The 18428-nt window shown below is 56.9% G+C and overlaps 1 protein-coding gene across 7 annotated transcripts in view; it reads right to left on the bottom strand.

Annotated features, from left to right (window-relative positions):
- Positions 1–18428, bottom strand: part of LOC117644382 — a 98636-nt gene that overhangs the window by 21358 nt on the left and 58850 nt on the right. For all 7 annotated transcript variants that reach the window (XM_034383786.1, XM_034383787.1, XM_034383792.1 and 4 more), the window contains exons 2-8: positions 17700–17808; positions 15555–15777; positions 13861–14025; positions 13461–13541; positions 10158–10355; positions 9783–9949; positions 8874–8985 (exon numbers count right to left, since the gene is read on the bottom strand). In XM_034383786.1, the coding sequence (XP_034239677.1) occupies positions 8874–8985; positions 9783–9949; positions 10158–10355; positions 13461–13541; positions 13861–14025; positions 15555–15777; positions 17700–17808 (1055 nt within the window). The remainder of the gene's footprint in view (positions 1–8873; positions 8986–9782; positions 9950–10157; positions 10356–13460; positions 13542–13860; positions 14026–15554; positions 15778–17699; positions 17809–18428) is intronic.

The following is an 18428-nucleotide window of genomic DNA, read 5'->3' as shown; positions in this document are numbered from 1 at the left end:
GCCGATGGCTACGCCGATGGCTACGCCGATGGCTACGCCGATGGCTACGCCGATGGCTACGCCGATGGCTACGCCGATGGCTACGCCGATGGCTACGCCGATGGCTACGCCGATGGCTACGCCGATGGCTACGCCGAAGGCTACGCCGATGGCTACGCCGATGGCTACGCCGATGGCTACGCCGATGGCTACGCCCCTGCCGGGGCCCCTCCGGCGAGAGGGAGGGGGTTGCCTGTGACCTGCCGTTGCCCCCCCTCTACCGGGTTTTCCCCGCCCCTCCCCCTTCCCGGGGCGAGGGGACGCAATGAGGCGGGTAGGCTGTCTCCGCGGCGAGCGCTCCGGGGCAAGGAACTGATTAGGCAGTCGAGTCGACTGATTCCGAGAGTCGTTTTCGCCTCTCTGTCTCTCTCGCGCCTATACGGGGTGCCCATGAGTGCGAGAGCGGCAGAGCCACGACAACGACTCTCGGAATCAGTGTGCTGGAAGTCCAGCCGGTCGCCATGCAGCCATTCGGTCTGACGACCCCGGCCGTCCAACGGCCGTCCTACGGTGTGCCGGTCGGGCCGAGCGAGACCGCCAATCATTTTCGCGTCAGCTCGGCACAGCACAGCGCCCGGATCAAATGCTCTCTCCCAAGAATAGCAGCAGTTCATTGTGATTGTGTTCAAGGATGGATTGCGTTCGCGGGGGCTAAAAGTGGTCTTCTCGGTTCTTCTTGGCCCTCCAAAAAAAAAGAAAATGATTAAATTCAATTAAAAGCTTTCGTATTTAAAAAAAAGAAAAGAGAAACAAAAATAGTTGGGAGGGAAAAAGGAAATGAATAAGCCTACACTTTAAATTGATTCAGGGTGTTTGATATTTTAATTTTGTCCTACACTTTGAACTGGTCAATTATACTTACGGGGCGGCAAAGCGCTTTATACACAAAGTGCATTATAAAGTGCTTTATGCATGAAGTGATTTATAAAGTGCCGTCCGACCAAAATCATGCACGATCACACTCCAAGTTGTTACCCCCCGCGGTCGATGTTTTCTTGAGTGCGAGGTCGCATTGTTCGGGGCTTGTGCAACAGTGGTCCCGAAGAACGAACCGAGTCGCACGACATGCGTGCGTTCCGAGAGCAGTGTAGGCTCTCTCTACCTTTGCATGCGTGGAAAATTCCCCTACACGGTATTAATAATGCCCGGGAGCAGCTCATCATGGCCCGGGCCCGGGCAACCCCCCGCGGGCCCCAGACACTCCACACTGGCCGCGCCCCACCCTCCAGGGCCACCTCCAGGGCCACCTCCAGGGCCACCCTCCAGGGCGGGCCCTTCGTCACGGGGAAGTACAGTACTGGGCCACGCCACCGCACTGCAGCCAAGGGAGCGCGCTGCAGCGGCACACCTGAGCCCCGGGGCAGTCTGGGGCTGCTGGGGCTGTCGCCCCCGAGCGACCTCTTCGTCACTGCCACACTGTACGTCGTAAATGATTGCGAAATTTTGGGTGCGCGATGTGAGGGCTTGGATTGACGGTGATGGGAAAAGCCCACTCCAACAGTACGGCGTCAGCGGTTACATACTCGGCGAGCTGAACATTGCACAGTACACTCCCTTGGGTGTGTACTGATAATTACGAAATCAAAAGTGAGTGCTCAGATGAGGGCACGCTTCCCAGAGCGCGTAGTCAATAAAGCACACTCCCAGAAGAGTGTGTCAAAATGACACTCCCTAGAGAGTGTGCCCGAATGAGACGCCCTAAAAATTTGTGCTACAGTGAAACTTCCTGAAGAGTGTGCAAAGTGACACGCCCAGAAGAGTGTTCTCAAATGAGTAACTACTTCATCAAAAATTCTGAAAGTTGACGCACTGGCTTGCAACCATTACTTCCGACTGTACCTGCCGGTGCGGCGGTGGTATGAGGAACCCGTGCAGGATGGAGCGGCACACGTCCAGCAGCCCGCCTCGTGCGTGCGCCGCGTGCGCCGCGTGCGGAGCCACCCTGTGGTGCATGTCGCGTCACGGTGTTACGTAATTTCGGGAAACGCGAGGAACTAATCGCGATCAAGAGGCCCGCAGTTCGGTCCCTGGCCGGCCCACACTCCTGACTGGCACGGCAGGTCCACGCGGCTCGGCGCGCTGCCAAGAGATCCACTTCCGGTCTCCGAGCACCGAGCACCGAGCACCTGGTCGCTAATGGGCAAGCCGACGACGCCACCACCAGAAAAACTAAAGAAGAATTTCTGCGCAAAGACTGTTTTTTTTTTAAAACGGATGTATACGAGCACGTCTAACCTAACACCCCTCTAACACTCCGCCTAGACGTAAACGTGCAAGCTGGACCAGCGTTGAACACCACTGTGTGCCAGGCTCACACACTGACATGTTTACAGTGCCAGTCTCACACACTGACATGTTTGCAGTGACGTGAACGACAGCGTGCCCCTGAAACGGAGTCCCGCCGATACATTTTCAGTGATGCACGTCAAGATGAAAAACTCGATGAAAAACGCCTGACGTGTCCGTGCGTCAAATGGAAAAACGAACAGATTTGCGTAATTGTTTCCGCCTAGTCAAATGATTCAAGTGGTCGCTCTCCCACGCAAAGCACGACCACTCATCTCCTGCTTTTTAACAGAGAAAGATTATCGGGGGACTATCAGTGACGCTCCCGGACGTGAGGCGTGACTTCAGCTGACTTGACTTTCCTTTGGATGGTCCCCGTCCCCGTCCCTGCGCCTAGTTGAGTTCGATACAATGACGCAGCACAAAACTTCCCCCTCGAAATGAGCGGTCTCAGTCAAAATGTGGCCCAGTTTGATGACTGAAGTTTGACAAAGCCTATATTCCTTGCACTTTATAAGTCTTGCAGCGGAGATTCTCCATATTATGATATTTTGGTGATACACAGCAGCTTACTTCGGAACTACCGTTAAAAATTCATTCTACGTCGGATTTTAACCGTTATTCCGCTCAAAATTAGCTTGTTTTTGGCCTTTTGGGGGGCAAGATTCCAGATTTCCCAGAGATTTCTACGAGGGGGAAACGACTTCGGTTATCCGATGTACAGCAAAATGGATATCCGCTATCCGGAAAACCAGAAATTTCGAAGTAATCCGGGGAAATACTGAGGTAATCCGGGGTAATCCGGGGAAATTCTGAGGTAATCCGGGGTAATCCAATGGTAATCCTGGAAATTTTTCGATGTAATCCGGAGGTAATCCGCGGGTTATCCGGGGTTATCCCTATCCGATGTACACAAAATTTCTCAGTCGTTTCCCCCTCGGATTTCTAGCGCTTAGGGGACACAAGATTTCTAGAGTGGTTGCCCCCCTCGGTTTCCGCGTTGGCTGCGCACCTCTCGAGACTTCTTCCTCTTGGCGTCCCTGCGCGACGACGAGGCTGACGTCCCAGGCAGGCGGGCCGCCAGGCCGGCGGAGGCGGATGCCCCGCGCATCATCCTGGGGCACGACATGCGGACCGGGAGCGAGGACGAGACTGACTCGGGGCTTCGACGGACTCATCGCGACCCGAGGCTCATCCCATCAAAGGCTTCGCCATACGGTTCATTCCGAACTCTGACTCCTCTGTCTCTCTCGCACTCGTGGGGCGTCCCGGTGGGAGCGAAAGAGACAGACTGATCGGAATCGAACCACTGGCCAGTGGCCACATCCGTTCGATGGCTCCACTCTGTTACGCTGTGTTCGCGTTAGGCCCGCGTTGGCTTACGTCGGCCACGCCCTCAGAGCGAGTTCCCGAAAGAAAGTAGTCTAGGAACTCGCTTTTTCGGTGCTTCAGGGTGCGGGGGACGGAGCAAAGTAGGCTCTGTCTTTTCTCTGTCGCGCCCGAGCAGGGTCGCAGTAAAAAAGAGCACATGCTCTGGTACGAACCAGCTTTAACGTACTCAGCTTTATCATGGTGTCTTAACACGGTTAGGTTTCGGAACATTTCGCTTTTATGTGGGATGAAAACGAAAAATACGCACAAAACCTGTTGAAGTTTTTGCCCCTCAACTAAGGCCACCACACGTTTCAGCACGACAAACAATCTCAAGGCCTTTTCTTCTAGAGAAGACTCTTTTTACCCACCATATGCGACAAGGTCATTCAAGGACACACACACACACACACACACACATACGGATCCTCCATCATCATCACCATCATCACCACCATCATCATCACCATCATCATCATCATCATCATCGCTGTTAGACCACCGCAGACCTATACAACCAGGCAAATTGTCCGACAGCTTTGCGCGTACTACCATTTCCTGTGGATTTGTTTTTTTTTCTTACAGTACACGCTGCTACACCGAGTGCTACACCGTGAGACTCACCAGGTGCGACCGCAGAGAGGTCCAGCCCATGGTGGCGGTGGCACGGTCGGGCGCGGCGCGGATCGGGGCGGATCAGTCCAAAGAGTTCCAGGTGGAGAGCACGTCGGAGCACAGGCTTCTCGGCGTCAGGGCCTCAGGCACTGGCCATCACTTTGTCTTGCAGCACTAGCCGTCCTTATCACTATATCACTTTCCGCTTGATATGTAAAAGAGTCACTGTCTTATCGCAGAGCGTCCTTCCTCTTCCTCTTCCCCGACATGGCTGCACTAGTTGGACTCCTCGTTGTCGCTGGAGTCTTCGTCGTCGTGGAATTCGCCGTCGCGCCACCACTCCATCATCCTGCGCCAAAAGTCGCTTTCGTCGCTCTGTCTCTCTCGCACTCATGGGGCACCCCGATTGGGTGCGAGAGAGACACAGCAACGAAAGCGACTCTTGGAATCAGTCTGCCGTCCAGCCGCAGCAACGCAAAGGGGCGCCTTCTTCAGAGTTGTCAAATCAGGCAGAAACTTGCTCGACGCACCAGTATCGGAAGGGTTCCCAACCTCAGCGTCCGCACTGAGCAGAGTTTGGAGAGCAAAGTCCACATCCCAAGGAGAACAGAAAAGTCAACGTGATGTCACTATGAGCTCAAAATGCGAGAAAAGGTCACGGCTTAGGTACCATTTTGAGGTCATCATGGTTTTGATTTAAGTCTAAATGACCTCACCGTGACTTAGTGTTCTCCTTGGGGTATTGCCTCGCGGACAGGTTGAGATTAGCAAACCGATCCAACAGAGGTTGTTCCGAGGAAATTCGGAGCCCCGTTGAGGCAACGCTGCGTGACTCCTAGGAGTCCGAGGGCTTTGAGCCCCGGCTCCAGCTGAGCTCTTTCTTTTCGTCCAGAAACGGCTATTTGCGTTCTGAGCGGCTGGCGGCGACGCGAGTTGGCAGGTCGGGTTCCAGGCACCCCCCTACCCCCCCTTTTCCAAACCCCGCCACCCCCGGGGGCCAAATGGGCATGCGCTGCAGTGCGCCTTCCGCGAGTGCCGCCGCTCTGTCTCTCTCGCACTCACGGGGCGCCCCGTCGCGGTGCGAGTGAAACAGAGCGACGCAGAGCGAAACCATCACACTGGGCGCACCCACTCCATCCAGAGAGCGCTCGCAGAGTTTCCGCTTTGAGGATCGAATTCGCCGCCCACGGCAACGCGGCGGAGCGGAGGAGAGGCGGCCAGAAAAACGACAAATCCGCGGCGACAGAGATGTCACCAACGCTCCATCCAGAAATACACAATCCCGTCGCGGGCAACAACAACAACAACAGCAGCAACAACAACAAAAACAAGCAGGGCGCCCCCAGGCGTCTGGACGCCCACGCACGGGCGGTCCAGGGGGCGCCGCAACAGGTCCGGGGGGATGTCGCGGGGGTGGCGGCCCGGTGGGGTGGGGTGAGGCGGGGCGCGGCGGGGCGGGGCGCCGTATGGCGGCCTCACTTGTCCAGGACGGCGCGGCCCAGCTTGATGATCTCGGACGGCATGGCGAGCACGAAGAAGAGGTTGGCGACGGCCACCAGGGCCTCCAGGCCGGGCAGGCGCACGTATTGGGACAGGTAGTACAGGGTGGTGATGAGGCAGAAGATGAAGGCGGCGATGGGGTCTTCGCGCGTGAACCGCGGTACGACGTGGCCGGGCATAAGGAGGTTGTCTTCGTCCTGGTGCTCGTCCTCGGGGCCGTCGAGCCCCCACCAGTCGTGGTGGGGCTCCTCGGGCTGCTCGGCGGCCTGGGGCCCCCCGTGGGGCTCGTCCTCGTGCGCGTGCGGCACGTGCTCGGGGGTCGGGGGCGCCTCCTGGGGCAGGGGCTCCCCATGGGGGTTGCGGTGGCGAGGCGCCGGGTCCACCGACAGGCCGCCGACGGAGTGGCCCATGGCGTGGCCGTTCGCTAGGCCTGGATCGCGGCCTCCACTTCCGGGCGGAGGACGGAGAGACGCGACGGGGGGCGCGGGGCGGGGCGCGACGCGGGGCGGGACGCGCGGCCCACAGGCTGCGCGGAGTGGCGCAAGCGGCGCGGACGGCGCGCGGGCAACGTGGGGGACGCCAAGCAGGGCGGGCTGCAGGCTGCGAGACACTGAGCGAGGGCTGGGCGGCTGGGCCGGGCCCCGCTGGCCTGGGCCGGGACTCGGGAAGGCCCAGGACGCGGTGCCCCCCTGCCCCACCCCCGGCCCACCCCTGCCCGTCCGCCGGGCCGCCCTTCCCCACGCGCCGCCGCACCACCCAGGCAGCCAGGGCAGCCCGGCCAGCCTCCGGGACGCGCGACGACAGCGCCCCCCTTTGCCAGCGGCGGCGCCGCCAAGCTCGGTCCGCGACGCCACACCGCCAAGCGCTGCAGTGGGCGGGGCGGGGCGGGGCGGCTGTGTTTGCTTCCGGGCACCACTGCTCCTGAGCCTCTGCAGCAGGCGGACTCCGAACGGCGTGCCGTCACTCTGTCTCTCTCGCACCTCATGAACGACGAGGCCACTGTTCGGCGACAGCCTGCTCGAGACTGTGGAGTGACGTAAGAACCGCCCATCTTCAGCGCGACGAAACAAACCCGCGTACCGAGCGGCCGCCGTTTCAAACCCGCTTACCTACCGCCGGCCGATTCAAAACCGCTTACCTCCGCCGGCCCGTTTCAAACCCGCGTACGCGCCGCCTCGGCCTGGGAGAGGTAAGCGGGTTTGGAACGGGCCGGCGGAGGTAAGCGGTTTTGAATCGGCCGGCGGTAGGTAAGCGGGTTTGAAACGGCGGCCGCGCGGTACGCGGGTTTGTTTCGTCGCGCTGAAGATGGGCGGTTCTTCCGCTCGCGTGTCGTATTCTCTCGATCGTCTTTCGTCTTTTTATATTTTCTTTTTCGAAAGCCAACCTGCAGGTCACGGCGTCGCTTCCAATGCAGCCACCCTTGGGCTGGCTGGTCCACAGTGGGCCAGAAGACAGGCGCCGGTGGCCAAAACACTAGACCTAACCTAACCGATCGTGTGACCCCACCGAGTGATTCCTCGCACGGAGAGCAATCCATTGGTGGGGTCACACGTTCGGTTCGAGACCCATATAGCGATCTGGATCTCAAAACCCGTCCGCTATTATATTTTGACCGCCTCCACCGACCTCCACCGGTCTTCTGGCTCGCTGTGCAAGGGATGGCCAAGCAGGCCCGCTCCCCTGTGGATCCTGAATGCAGGCAACCCACAGTACAATGCACCTCCAGGTAGGCAAACAGTGCTACACGAGGTCCAATTACGATCCTGCGTCTGCCCCCCTCCCCCCCCCCTCTCTGCAGTCCCTGAAAGCTGTAACCTCCTGCGGCACTGCTATCGCAAGTCCGTTGCGGCGAAACTGTTTAATTTTGCATGAGTGTCCGTTCCACCGTGTTCTACGGCACCACCGCCTCTCTTCACGACCACTGCCCGACAGGCTGACTCCGAGTAGAGTCTCCCTGTACCTGGCTCTCTCGCACTAATGGTTCGACCCAAGACTGTGCGAGGAGTGAGAGTGCACTGCCAGGACTGCCGAGTCACTCCAACCACAGCGAGGCCCACTCTCGCATAGAGGGCACACGATCCACAGAGCCCGCACAACAAGTTCCACGAGCCACACACAGACACACACGCACACACACCTACACACACACACACACACACACACACACACACACACACACACACACATCAAAGAGTGGGGCGAGGACCAAGGACGCGGTTCAAGACGTTGTGTTGTCGTCCCTGCACGGTTACTCGGGAAAAGTAACAGTCAGAAACATTATTCCTGGTGTTCTGACGCCGTGACGCACACCGGTAAAACTGAAGCGTAGTTGTATGCTTGATTCAAGGTATCTGGTTTCCCCAGGAAGCCTATGGTAGAGACATAGGCGATTCCCAGGTTGTTCCTGGGAAAACCAGGAAACCGTTTTTACCGTGAGGACAGCCGCCTGGAAGGTAGGCAAATTGCATCACTTCCCCCTGTAAGTAGGCAAAAAGCATGCAGCAATTTTTTCAAAATTTCTGCGCGCGCCACTGATGTTCCGCCCAGCAGGTTTTACCCAGTGCAGGCGACGGGGCGGGGCGACGTCGCCATCCAGGCGTTGCCTTCCATTTCCCATATCCCGGGCGCCGCGTCGTCGCGCGCGCCAAACTACCCAAATTGCGTTGACTGCCATTAACGTCGTCGGGGCTCTCTAGGCGGCCGGGGCGGTGACGCCCGGCGCATCCTCCTACCGAACGCGAGCAACACTAGCCGCAGGCTGCCTCGACGGGAAAAAACTTTCAACGTGGGGGAATAACTTTCAATTTCTGTGCACGAATTTTTTCAATTCCACGTGAACTTTGGACGGATTTCAATGGATTGCCGCGAAATTTTCAAAAATTGCGGTATAAACTGGTTTTTGTTAAATATTTCTTTGACTTTCCGACTGAATTTCACGAACTTTGATTAAATTTGACTAAAATTAAAGGTTGTCCAAGAAATTTGGTGTACGATATGAGTTGTTGTTTCCCCTTGGACTGCCACCACCTCTGGGGGGGGGGGGCTAAAAACTCGGCACTTACCTGGGAGCGAACCGCGGCCAGCTGCATCTGCGCCACTCTGAGGTCGTACTTCTTGACGCCGATCTCGTCCTGGAGCTCGTTGGCCTTGTTGAACAGCGCTGACTCCAGAGACCTGCCGACGCGGCAAGCATCCACCACAATAAGTTCGTGCAGCCTTTCGCCGTGAGATATTACGAGTGTATTGTGACCAGGGTTGGTTACCAAATACGAAATTAATGTTAATATTTGCTCTAATATTTCCGAAATGCACTGTTTTATCGGGGTCCCGTTTGCGGCAGCAGTTAGATCAAATTTTGCCCGAAAATCGCACAGTAAATGTCTTACGATGAAAGGCTGCACCAACATATTATGGTGGAGATTTTCTCCATAATACCAACGAAATTCGTCAAAATATCTATAAGGTACAGTGAATTCTCAATGGTATGTTACGAAGTCAGCTGCACCACCATAATATGGAACATTTTCACCATAATATGGAGAATCTTCACCGTAGAACATTTAGAGTGCGGTCTGCTGACGAACTGTCACAAATTTCGACTCCTTCCTCATTTTTTTCACAGTTTATCTACGAAATTATCAAATCTCAATAACGTTATTGCAATTGTGATAAAACAGCGAAAAGAGGGTGAAAGAGACCACATTCGCAAAGCGGCCATATGACATAAAATTTCAGAAAAAGACTGTCCTATCTTGATCCGGAAACATGATCTGATCGGGCTACGACGCGTTCTGAAGATAGAAAGAAAATTTGAAAATGAATTTCGTTTATGGTTGTCAACCCTGATTGTGACCCCCCACGGAGACGAGTAGTTTTCCGTCCCTGATTGACTTAAAAATCCAACTTTCGGGGACTCAAAACGCCCTTTGAAACCACGAAAGCGTGAACAAAAATAGGAAACTGGTGTCGACCTCTGCTGCATGCGGTATAGCGTGTCCAGCGCGTCCTGCAGCTGCTTGCACTGCACGTCCAGGTCCTGGCCCTCCTTGCGCAGCCCCTCGAACTGCGCGCGCACCTGGATGCTGGCCAGCCGGTCCAGCACCAGCTCGTTCTTCAGGGCCGGCGGCAGCATCGTGTTCTGTGGCAAAAAACGACATCTAGTGAACCGACCGTGTCAGCCCACGAATGGATTCCTCGTTCGGAGAGCATTCCATTGGTGGGGTCACACGTCCGGTTCGAGTCCTGTTTAACGACTCTGGAGCTCAAAACGCGTCTAGAGTTTTGGCTGCCTGCACCACCAGTCTTCTGGCCCACTGTGCTTCGGTGGCCTACGGCGGCGTACTCACCCCCAGGTCGCCGCCGGGCCCGCCGGGGTCCACGTCGGGCGGCGGCACGTGCGGCGCCGAGAAGTGCCTCCGGACGACGGGGTGCGGGTGCGCGCCCTGCGGCGCCAGCGTCTTGACGATTTGCGCCACGTCGGCCTGCGCGGACGCGGACCGGCACATGGAGGCCAGGCCGTCGTAGCGCCGCTGCTGGTCCTGCGCCTGCAGCACGAGAAGGGTGCACCTCAGATGAGAGCAAGTGACGATAAACCGCGCGCGAGAGACTCTCCGCTAACGCACAGTGTGCCAAGGCGGCCATAATTCTAGACGCGTCTTGAGCTCCAGAGTCGCTAAACAGGACTCGGTCCGAACGTGTGACCCCACCAATGGATTGCTCTCCGAACGAGGAATCCATTGGTGGGCTCACACGGTCGGTTCAAGTCCTGTTTAGCGACTCTGGAGCTCAAAACGCGTCGAGAGTTTAGGCCGCCGGCGCGGATCTTGTTGCCTGCTTCGCGCTATCACACGCCGTGGCGATACCCCGCGGACACTCCTTGACACGACCGCGGCGCTACCCCGTGCCCGGACGGCGCTGCCGCTACCCCTGCGCCGCCGGAGCGAGGGGTATTGCCGGCGGCCTTCCCTACGCCCCACAGTGGGCCAGAAGACCTGCGGAGGCGGACAAAGCTCTAGACTCGTTTTGAGGGACTCAAACCGAACGTGTGACCCCACCAATGGATTGCTCTCTGAAGGAGGAATCCATTGGTGGGGTCACACGTTCGGTTCGAGTCCTGTTTCGCGACTCTGGAGCTCAAACCGCGTCTTGAGTTTTGGCCGCCGCCACCGGTCTTCTGGCCCACTGTGCGCCCCCACCCACCCCAACGCGCACCCCAACGGGGGTGTGACCATGACAAACAGCCGCCTGGCGGGGAACACGGACAATCAACGCGGCCGCCTTGCTGCAACAGTCGCTGGAGGGAGACAGAGGGAGAAAGAGCTTCGGGAGAAAGTCCCCCGCCCCCCGCCCCTTGCAGGCCTTTCAGGGCTGTCAACCCATTCAACTATCTGAAGACCCCGGGAAGAGATTCATGGCAAACAATTTGCTGCCCTTTGCGCACCGCATGAAGAGCGGCCGGCGCGCGTTCTAAGAGACCGTTTGGGGAGGCGGAGCCGCGGAGCCGCGGAGCCCGTGCGTTCGTTCAGTCACGGCCTATCTGCGAAGTTAGGTCATCCCCCTCGACTGGGAGTCGGAAATTTAGCCCGCAAGCCAGGCAAACTCCGCGTTTGGTCTCCCTTCCCCCCTCCTCCCCCCCCCCCTCCCACCTCTCTCTCTCTCTCTCTCTCTCTCTCTCTCTCTCTCTCTCTCTCTCTCTCTCTCTCTCTCTGACACACACACGCGCGAGCGCGCACGCAGGACCGCGTTCGGGCTGAAACACAAACAAGGCCCGAAAGACGTGGTGGAGGCCGTCGGTGCGTCACTTAAACGCCTTCAAGTCCTCCAGGCCCAGTCCTCCAGCCCTCCAGTTCTACAGTTCTCCAGTTCTGCAGCCCTCCAGTCTTCCACCTTCCAGACTTCCAGCTCTCCAGCCTTGCAGTTCTCAAGCCTTCCAGTTCTCCAGCCGTCCAGTTCTCCAGCCTTCCAGTTCTCCATCACTCCAGTTTTCCAGCCTTCCAGTTTTCCAGCCTTCCAGTTCTCCAGCCGTCCAGTTCTCCAGCCTTTCAGATCTCCATCACTCCAGTTTTCCAGCCTTTCAGTTCTTCCACCTTACAGCCTTCCAGTTCTCCGGGCCTCCGGTTCTCCAGCCTTCTAGTTCTCCAGCCCTCGCCATCAGTTCCGCAGCCTTCAAGTTCTCCCACCTTTCAGTACTCCTGCCTTGCAGCCTTCCAGTTCCCCAGCCCTCCAGTTCTGCAGACATCCAGTTGTCCCAACTCCCTCCCAGCCTTCCTGGTCTCTAGACTTTCAGCCCTCTAGTTATACAGCATTCCAGTTCTCCAGCCTTTCAGTTTCTCAACCGTTTTCGTTCTCTAGCCCTCCAGCCATCCAGTTCTCCAGCCCTCCAGGCTTGGCATCCCTCCAGCCTGACGGCGCGGCGGTGGCGAGTGGCGGCGAGTCGAGGCGCGGCGGTGAAGTGATGCTTGACGACTTGCAACTCCAAAGTTGCAATTGTGAGTGCCCGCACCCCGTTGTGCGGGCGCCGGGCGCCGCTCTCCCGCCCTGATATTTAATGAATGTGCATCTGTGTGTTAGTGTGTTGTGTTAGTGTGTTGTGTGTGTGTGTGTGTGTGACTGTGTTCTGTTTCCCACACTGCTTCTGCACAGCGCGCGGCGGCTTGTGACTTCAGCAAACAGCTGAGCCTCATGGCGGCTGCAGCCTGCTGATGGCGCGCTATTTAATTATTCACACGTCAGCCGCGGCCGGGAGGGGGAAGGGGGAGGGGGCACCCTCGCCTCCAACACAATCCTCAATCCCCGCTACACCGCCTTCTACGGCCACGCCACACCGCCACGCCGCCGCCAAACCGCGGTCGCACCGCCACCTCGTCGACGCCGCACTGCCTCGAGAAACAACCCCACCGTCGCCGTAACACGAAGCCAAGCCACGCACCTCACCATACATCACCCAAACAACTCCATTGCCGTCTCTGTAAAACGAAGCGACTAAGCCGCACACTGCTCGCAGTGGGCCAGTAAACCGGCGCCCGCGGCCTAAACCCTGAACGCGTTTTCAGCTCCAGAGTCGCATAACAGGACGCGAACCACGCGTGACCACACTAATGGGTTTCTCGTTCGGAGAGCAATCCATTTGGTGGGGTCACCGTTCGGCTCGAGTCCCACTTAGCGACTCTACAGCTCGAAACGCGTCCGGGATTTTGACCGTCTCCACCGGTCTTCCGGCTTACTGTGCACCGGTGGCATTGCTTGCGAGCACGGCTTTCTGCGCCGCGGATACAACGGACGGACAGACCAACAGACAGATAGGCAGATAGACAGACAGACAGTCAGGCGGACAGACAGACGGACCGGCGAGGGCGTCGACTGACGTGAGAAATGGTCCCCACCGATGTCGGCGCGGAGGGAGAGGCGTCGGAGCGGCTCGTTAAGTGCATGATTTCATTCCTCGGGCAGACCGAGGCCTCTCTCTCGCACTCACCGGGAGTCTGGTATGGGTGCGAGGGAGACAGAGCGGCCTGCAGAGCGCGGCGCCACGACCGGCCCGACCCGCCTGCTCCTATCTACTTCCGACTAGCGATGTCAGTCTGTCTGTCTGGCTGCCCGTCCGCGCTCCGCCGATCCATCTCCGCAGCAGCCACCGCCGTTCAACTCACCCTGGAGGAGATGACTTCGGCCCCTTGCAGCGCCGCGTCCGTCATGGTGGCGCACAGGTCCGAGTAGATGTCCTCCAGCTCCTGCGGACGGCGTCAACGTTATTGGCACTCATGATGAACATTACTGGCAGTCATGAAATAATCATGATGGGCACTCATGACCAACATTGTTGGCACTCATGAATTGATCAACGTCATGGGCACTAATGAAATGATCAATGGGCACTCATAAAATAATCGACATCTGGGGGGCTCATGATCAACGTCATGGGCACTCATGATCAGCATTGTTGGCACTCACGAAATGACCAACATAATGGGCACTCATGAAATGATCGACATCGTGGGGACTCATGATCAACGTCATGGGCACTCATGATGAACGTCATGGGCACTTCACCTGCATGAGGGTGGGCAGCGTCTCGGTGCCGAAGTGCTCCAGGATGCCGTTGGTGGCGTGCAGCTGCGTCACGTACGCGTTGTGGGCGTCGAAGTAGGAGGCGAGCGCGGCAGTGTTGGGCGACGCCATGTACGACATGTACGCGTTCTTGTAGTCCTGGCGCGCCTGCAACACACACCGGACACCGTGACGAATACTATGGTGAACGTTGTGACGGAGACCGCGATGGAGACTGCGACGGAGACTGCGACGGACACTGTGGCTCGAAGTACAGGATGGGTTTTGAATGGGACTGCAACCGAACGTGTGACCCCACCAATGAATTGCTCTCCGAACGAGGAGTCCATTGGAAGGGTCACACGTTTGGTCCGAGTGCTGTTTAGCGACTCTGCAACTAAAATCGCGCGTCTAGAATTTCGGCCGCCTCCACCGGTCTTCTGTCCCACTGTGCACTGACACTGTGACGGACTTGCCTGGCAGCGGTCAAGGGCGGCTACAGACGCCACCCCGGCCTTTTGTCGGGCTGCAGACTCTTCCTGCCCCTCCTTTGTCACCACATGAAAGCCACCCCCTCCACGCCGCGCTCCACGAGGCAAGGCACGGCCACGTGACGAGGCGGCGCAGTAGTTCCAATCAGCCCGACTCATTATTAGCGAGCCCCTACACTACAGGCCAGACCACGCGTGTTGCCTGTTGCTTGCACGCTCAGAGTCTCACGGTGTAGTTTCATCTATGGTTCCGGTGCAAGCATAAAGCGAAAAGAAGTGCTAAGATGCATCAATGTTTTCAACGAAGTGACATCACAACCGTTGATAAATAGCGTAGTTTTTTTACCGAATGGATTTAAAGGAGTCGATGTTTGTAATATTTTAGGTTTTTTGTTTTGCAGTGCACACACGAGCGAGCCGTGTTTGTTGTCCATTACAGGAAGCGTTTCTCTGCGACGGGCCGAGGCGGCCGAGGCCGACGGACGCGACAAGGGGCTTGAATAAGTGAGGGGACGTCAAGGCGGTGGGGCGTGGTGGGGTGGGGCGGGAAGGACGTCCCGACACCGCGCTGGCACGGCAACCTAAATAATGGCCAACGGGGCGGATCAGCCGCCAAAAATTGAAGTGGATTCATCGAAATTGCCCCGTTAAAATTTGGAGCAGAGAGACTCGGAATCACGTTCTTCAGGAATAGGGCCTATAAAAGTGTGTCCATGGCACGGCAGCCGTGACGGAGTCACTGCACCGAGCAAGAAATATTCTTGAAACAAGAAAATTTACGTGGAAGAAGCTTTATTTGAAGGAAGAAATTGTGCTTGTAAAGAAAAAAAGTCTCATTTCAAAAAATGTTTCTCCAGAGTGTAGGCTTAAAACCTTACGAAGTATTTTGAGCATACATAGTACAACCTAATTTACTTTGTTTTACGAGGAAATAGCTCTTAAATTACGAAGTATTTTCTTTGTAAGCTTATGTATGCTCAAAATACTTTGTTATAACAAGCTGCTTTTCTTTGTAAGGCCTCAAATAATTTGTAAGGTTTTCTCAGTGTGGATAAAGTAGGTTTCTATGCGAGAACAGAGCAAGTTTTTTTTTTTCTCTCTCTCTGTCGGATAGAGGAAGAGACAACCGCAGCGCCTCCGGCCAAGTGCCAGCGAGGGGGAAAACAGCCACTGTCACTGTCAAGGCCACTGTTCGACAACACCCACCTTGACAAGCTTCTCCTCCGCCTTGGCCACGAACTGCTCGTAGGCCTCGCGGGTCGCGAATACTTTTCGGGATTGGATCTTCCGGTGGAAGGTCTTCTCGAGCAGCGGACGAGCCACCTGCCTGCCCAGCACGGAGGCGATGTCGCTGTGCGTCTGCGAGTCCTTCTCCACCTCCTGCAGCAGGATGTCCCACGTCTGGAACAGCGTCGACTGGCACGCCCCTCTGAAACGAAAAACAAAACGGTTTTAGTTGGACACACTGGAGAGAGACAGTCGCGTTTGGCACACACACTAAATGTTGAGATTTCGATTTTTTTCTGTGATTCCGATTATATTTTGTTGTACAGCGGAAAAATCTTTAAGCCCCACACAAAAAATAATTCCGGCTTATTGGGCGCCTCCCCCACGGCAACAAGGCCATCATTGGGCCTGGCCATCCAGACACTAAAGGGCGAAAGGCAAACACTAATTAGTTCCAGACAACAAAGAGCCCGCTGCCTGTCTCTCTCTGTGTGTGTGTGTGTGTGTGTGTGTGTGTGTGTGTGTACCGATTGCTCAGCGAAAGCCTTCGATATCACACACACACACACACACACAGAGTGATAATTGGGGCGGCCACACGGAATGTGCCGCCGTCGGCTTTATAAAACAGCCGCGCGCCGTGCGTCCCCCGGTGAATGGAGCTGTGTACAGGTGTGCACAATGGAGGGAAAGGGGGGGGGGGGAGGGGGGGGGGGAGGGCTCGTCCTCCAGGCGGTCCCTAATGGACGCCAAAGCCGCAGCCTATCAACGCGACACGCGCCGTGCCGTGCCACGCCGTGCGTGCCACGCCGGGTCGTGCCGCGCCGTGCCACGCCAGGCTCCGCTGCGAGGTTCCCGTCGTCACCGCGACAAAGGCAAAAGCAGCAAAAGCCGCACCGACCGCAGCGCGCGCAACGCGCCCCGGGGCTCGGTGTCAGAAAGAACGCCAAGCTGCGGCAACAGTGTGGCACCAGTGTGACGACCTCGGTGACGACGGCAGGGCGGCACCGGTGTTTGTTTCGACAGAGTGACGGCAGTGTGACAAAAGTGTGTCGGCAGTGGGGACGGCAGCGTACGCCACGGTGACAGCAGTGTGACACCTAGTGTGACCTTTAGTGTGACACTTAGTGTGACACTTGGTGTGACACTTGGTGTGACACTTGGTGTGACACTTAGTGTGACACTTGGTGTGACACTTGGTGCGACACTTGGTGAGACACTTGGTGGACACTTGGTGAGACACTTGATGTGACAGTAGGGTGACAGTGTGATACTTAGTGAGACAGTAGAGTGAATGCTGTGTGACGACAGCTACGACAGCAAATCGGTAGTGTGACGGTAGTGTGACGGCAGTGTCATTCAATGTGACACCAGAGCGACACTGCCGAGGAAAGGGCTGACTAGGATTGGCTCCCATCGTTTCCATTCTGGTGACGGCGCTCAGGCCAACACCAAAACCTGACTCCCTTTGTACTTCGCCACAGAGAGGGAGAGCGCACGTTCGACCGGTTTCCAATTAGGGTGCGCGGTGGTTTCCCTTGCAGTGAATGACTGCCTATCGCGTTTACGGTGTGCCGAGAGGATGGCAATGAACAGCAGCGCGCTCTCTCAATCAATACACGCCACGTGTGTGTGCAAGCAGGACAACAAGCGAAGCTCGGCGGCGAAAAAAGGGGCGAGACGACGGCGAAGAGTGAATTGGAGCGCTCCAGCCCGGTGGCGCCAGACGGATTCCGAGCGGGCGGTCTCGCCGTCACTCTCACTCTCATGGGGCTCCCCGTCCTGGTGAGAGTGAGAGAGAGAGTGAGAGAGAGAGAGAGAGAGAGAGAGAGGGGGGGGCAATGGAGCCGCCGCTCGGAATCAGCCCGCAGGCCTCGCCATAGGCAGCCGGAAGTGGCTCGCAAAAACAGGACGGCCACACCTGGGAAACAACCAACCCTCTCCTTTTCCCCCACTTTTAAATTCGATAGAATCGATCCTTTTGCCCCCCCCCCCGCGCCAGAGGGCGTCGACTAACAAAAAAAAAGAAAAACAGCCCCCGGTTTTTTTTTCTGTGTGTTCCTGTTTAAAATGAACGTGAACAGTAAACAGGCGTAAAAACAAAATGGCAGTGTAAAGACTCACCTGTCCTTGCGGAGGTCTGCGTTCCTCTTCCTGTAGCCCGCCACCAGCATCTGCAGCTCCTCCGCGTGGCGCTCGTAGAGCTGCGACAGCTCCGTGGTGAAGTCGGACACTGCAACAGGACGGGAGGAGCGATGGTGAGCAACGGCCTTTACAATAATGATGTGCATGCACTCCGCGCGTGTCGAGAGTGCGAGATGTGGGATGTCGATTTAAATCCGCTTTCCCCTAATGGTCTTTGACGAGGGCGGAACGAACAGGCCCCCAATGGATGCACTTCAAAGCCACACAGAGACAGCTTCCAAAGTGGCGAGTGAAACACCTGCCATGTCACGCTCAGTCAGGGACAGTCGAGGGCAGTCAGGGACAGTCAAGGACAGTCAGAATCAGAAACGGTCTGTCAAGAGCCTTTAAAGGACAGTAAAGGGCCAGGCAGTGCCATTCAAGGGCTCCAAGTCAGTGCAAGGCAAGGTCCTGTCAGAAGCAATGTCAGCCAGTCAGGGTCATTTAAGGGCTCCTGAAGAGTCAGAAAAACCCGCGGTCCAGTCAACACCAGTAAAGGGCCAGTAGGGCCAGTTTCTGCCAATCATGCAGAATCAATCAGGGTCATTCAAGAGCCGTTCAGGGCCAGTTTCGACCAGTCAGGGCCGGTCAGGGCCATTCAAGGGCTGCTGAGGAGCTAGTCAGGGCAACCCAAAGATCCAGTCAGAAGAAGTCACCAGTGAGGGCCAG

This window comes from Thrips palmi, unplaced genomic scaffold (genome assembly GCF_012932325.1).
Source record: "Thrips palmi isolate BJ-2018 unplaced genomic scaffold, TpBJ-2018v1 HiC_scaffold_18, whole genome shotgun sequence".
In the NCBI taxonomy this organism is placed as follows: Eukaryota; Metazoa; Arthropoda; class Insecta; order Thysanoptera; family Thripidae; genus Thrips; species Thrips palmi.
Note: the sequence above shows the minus strand (reverse complement) of the source record. Positions and strands in the feature narration are given on the sequence as shown.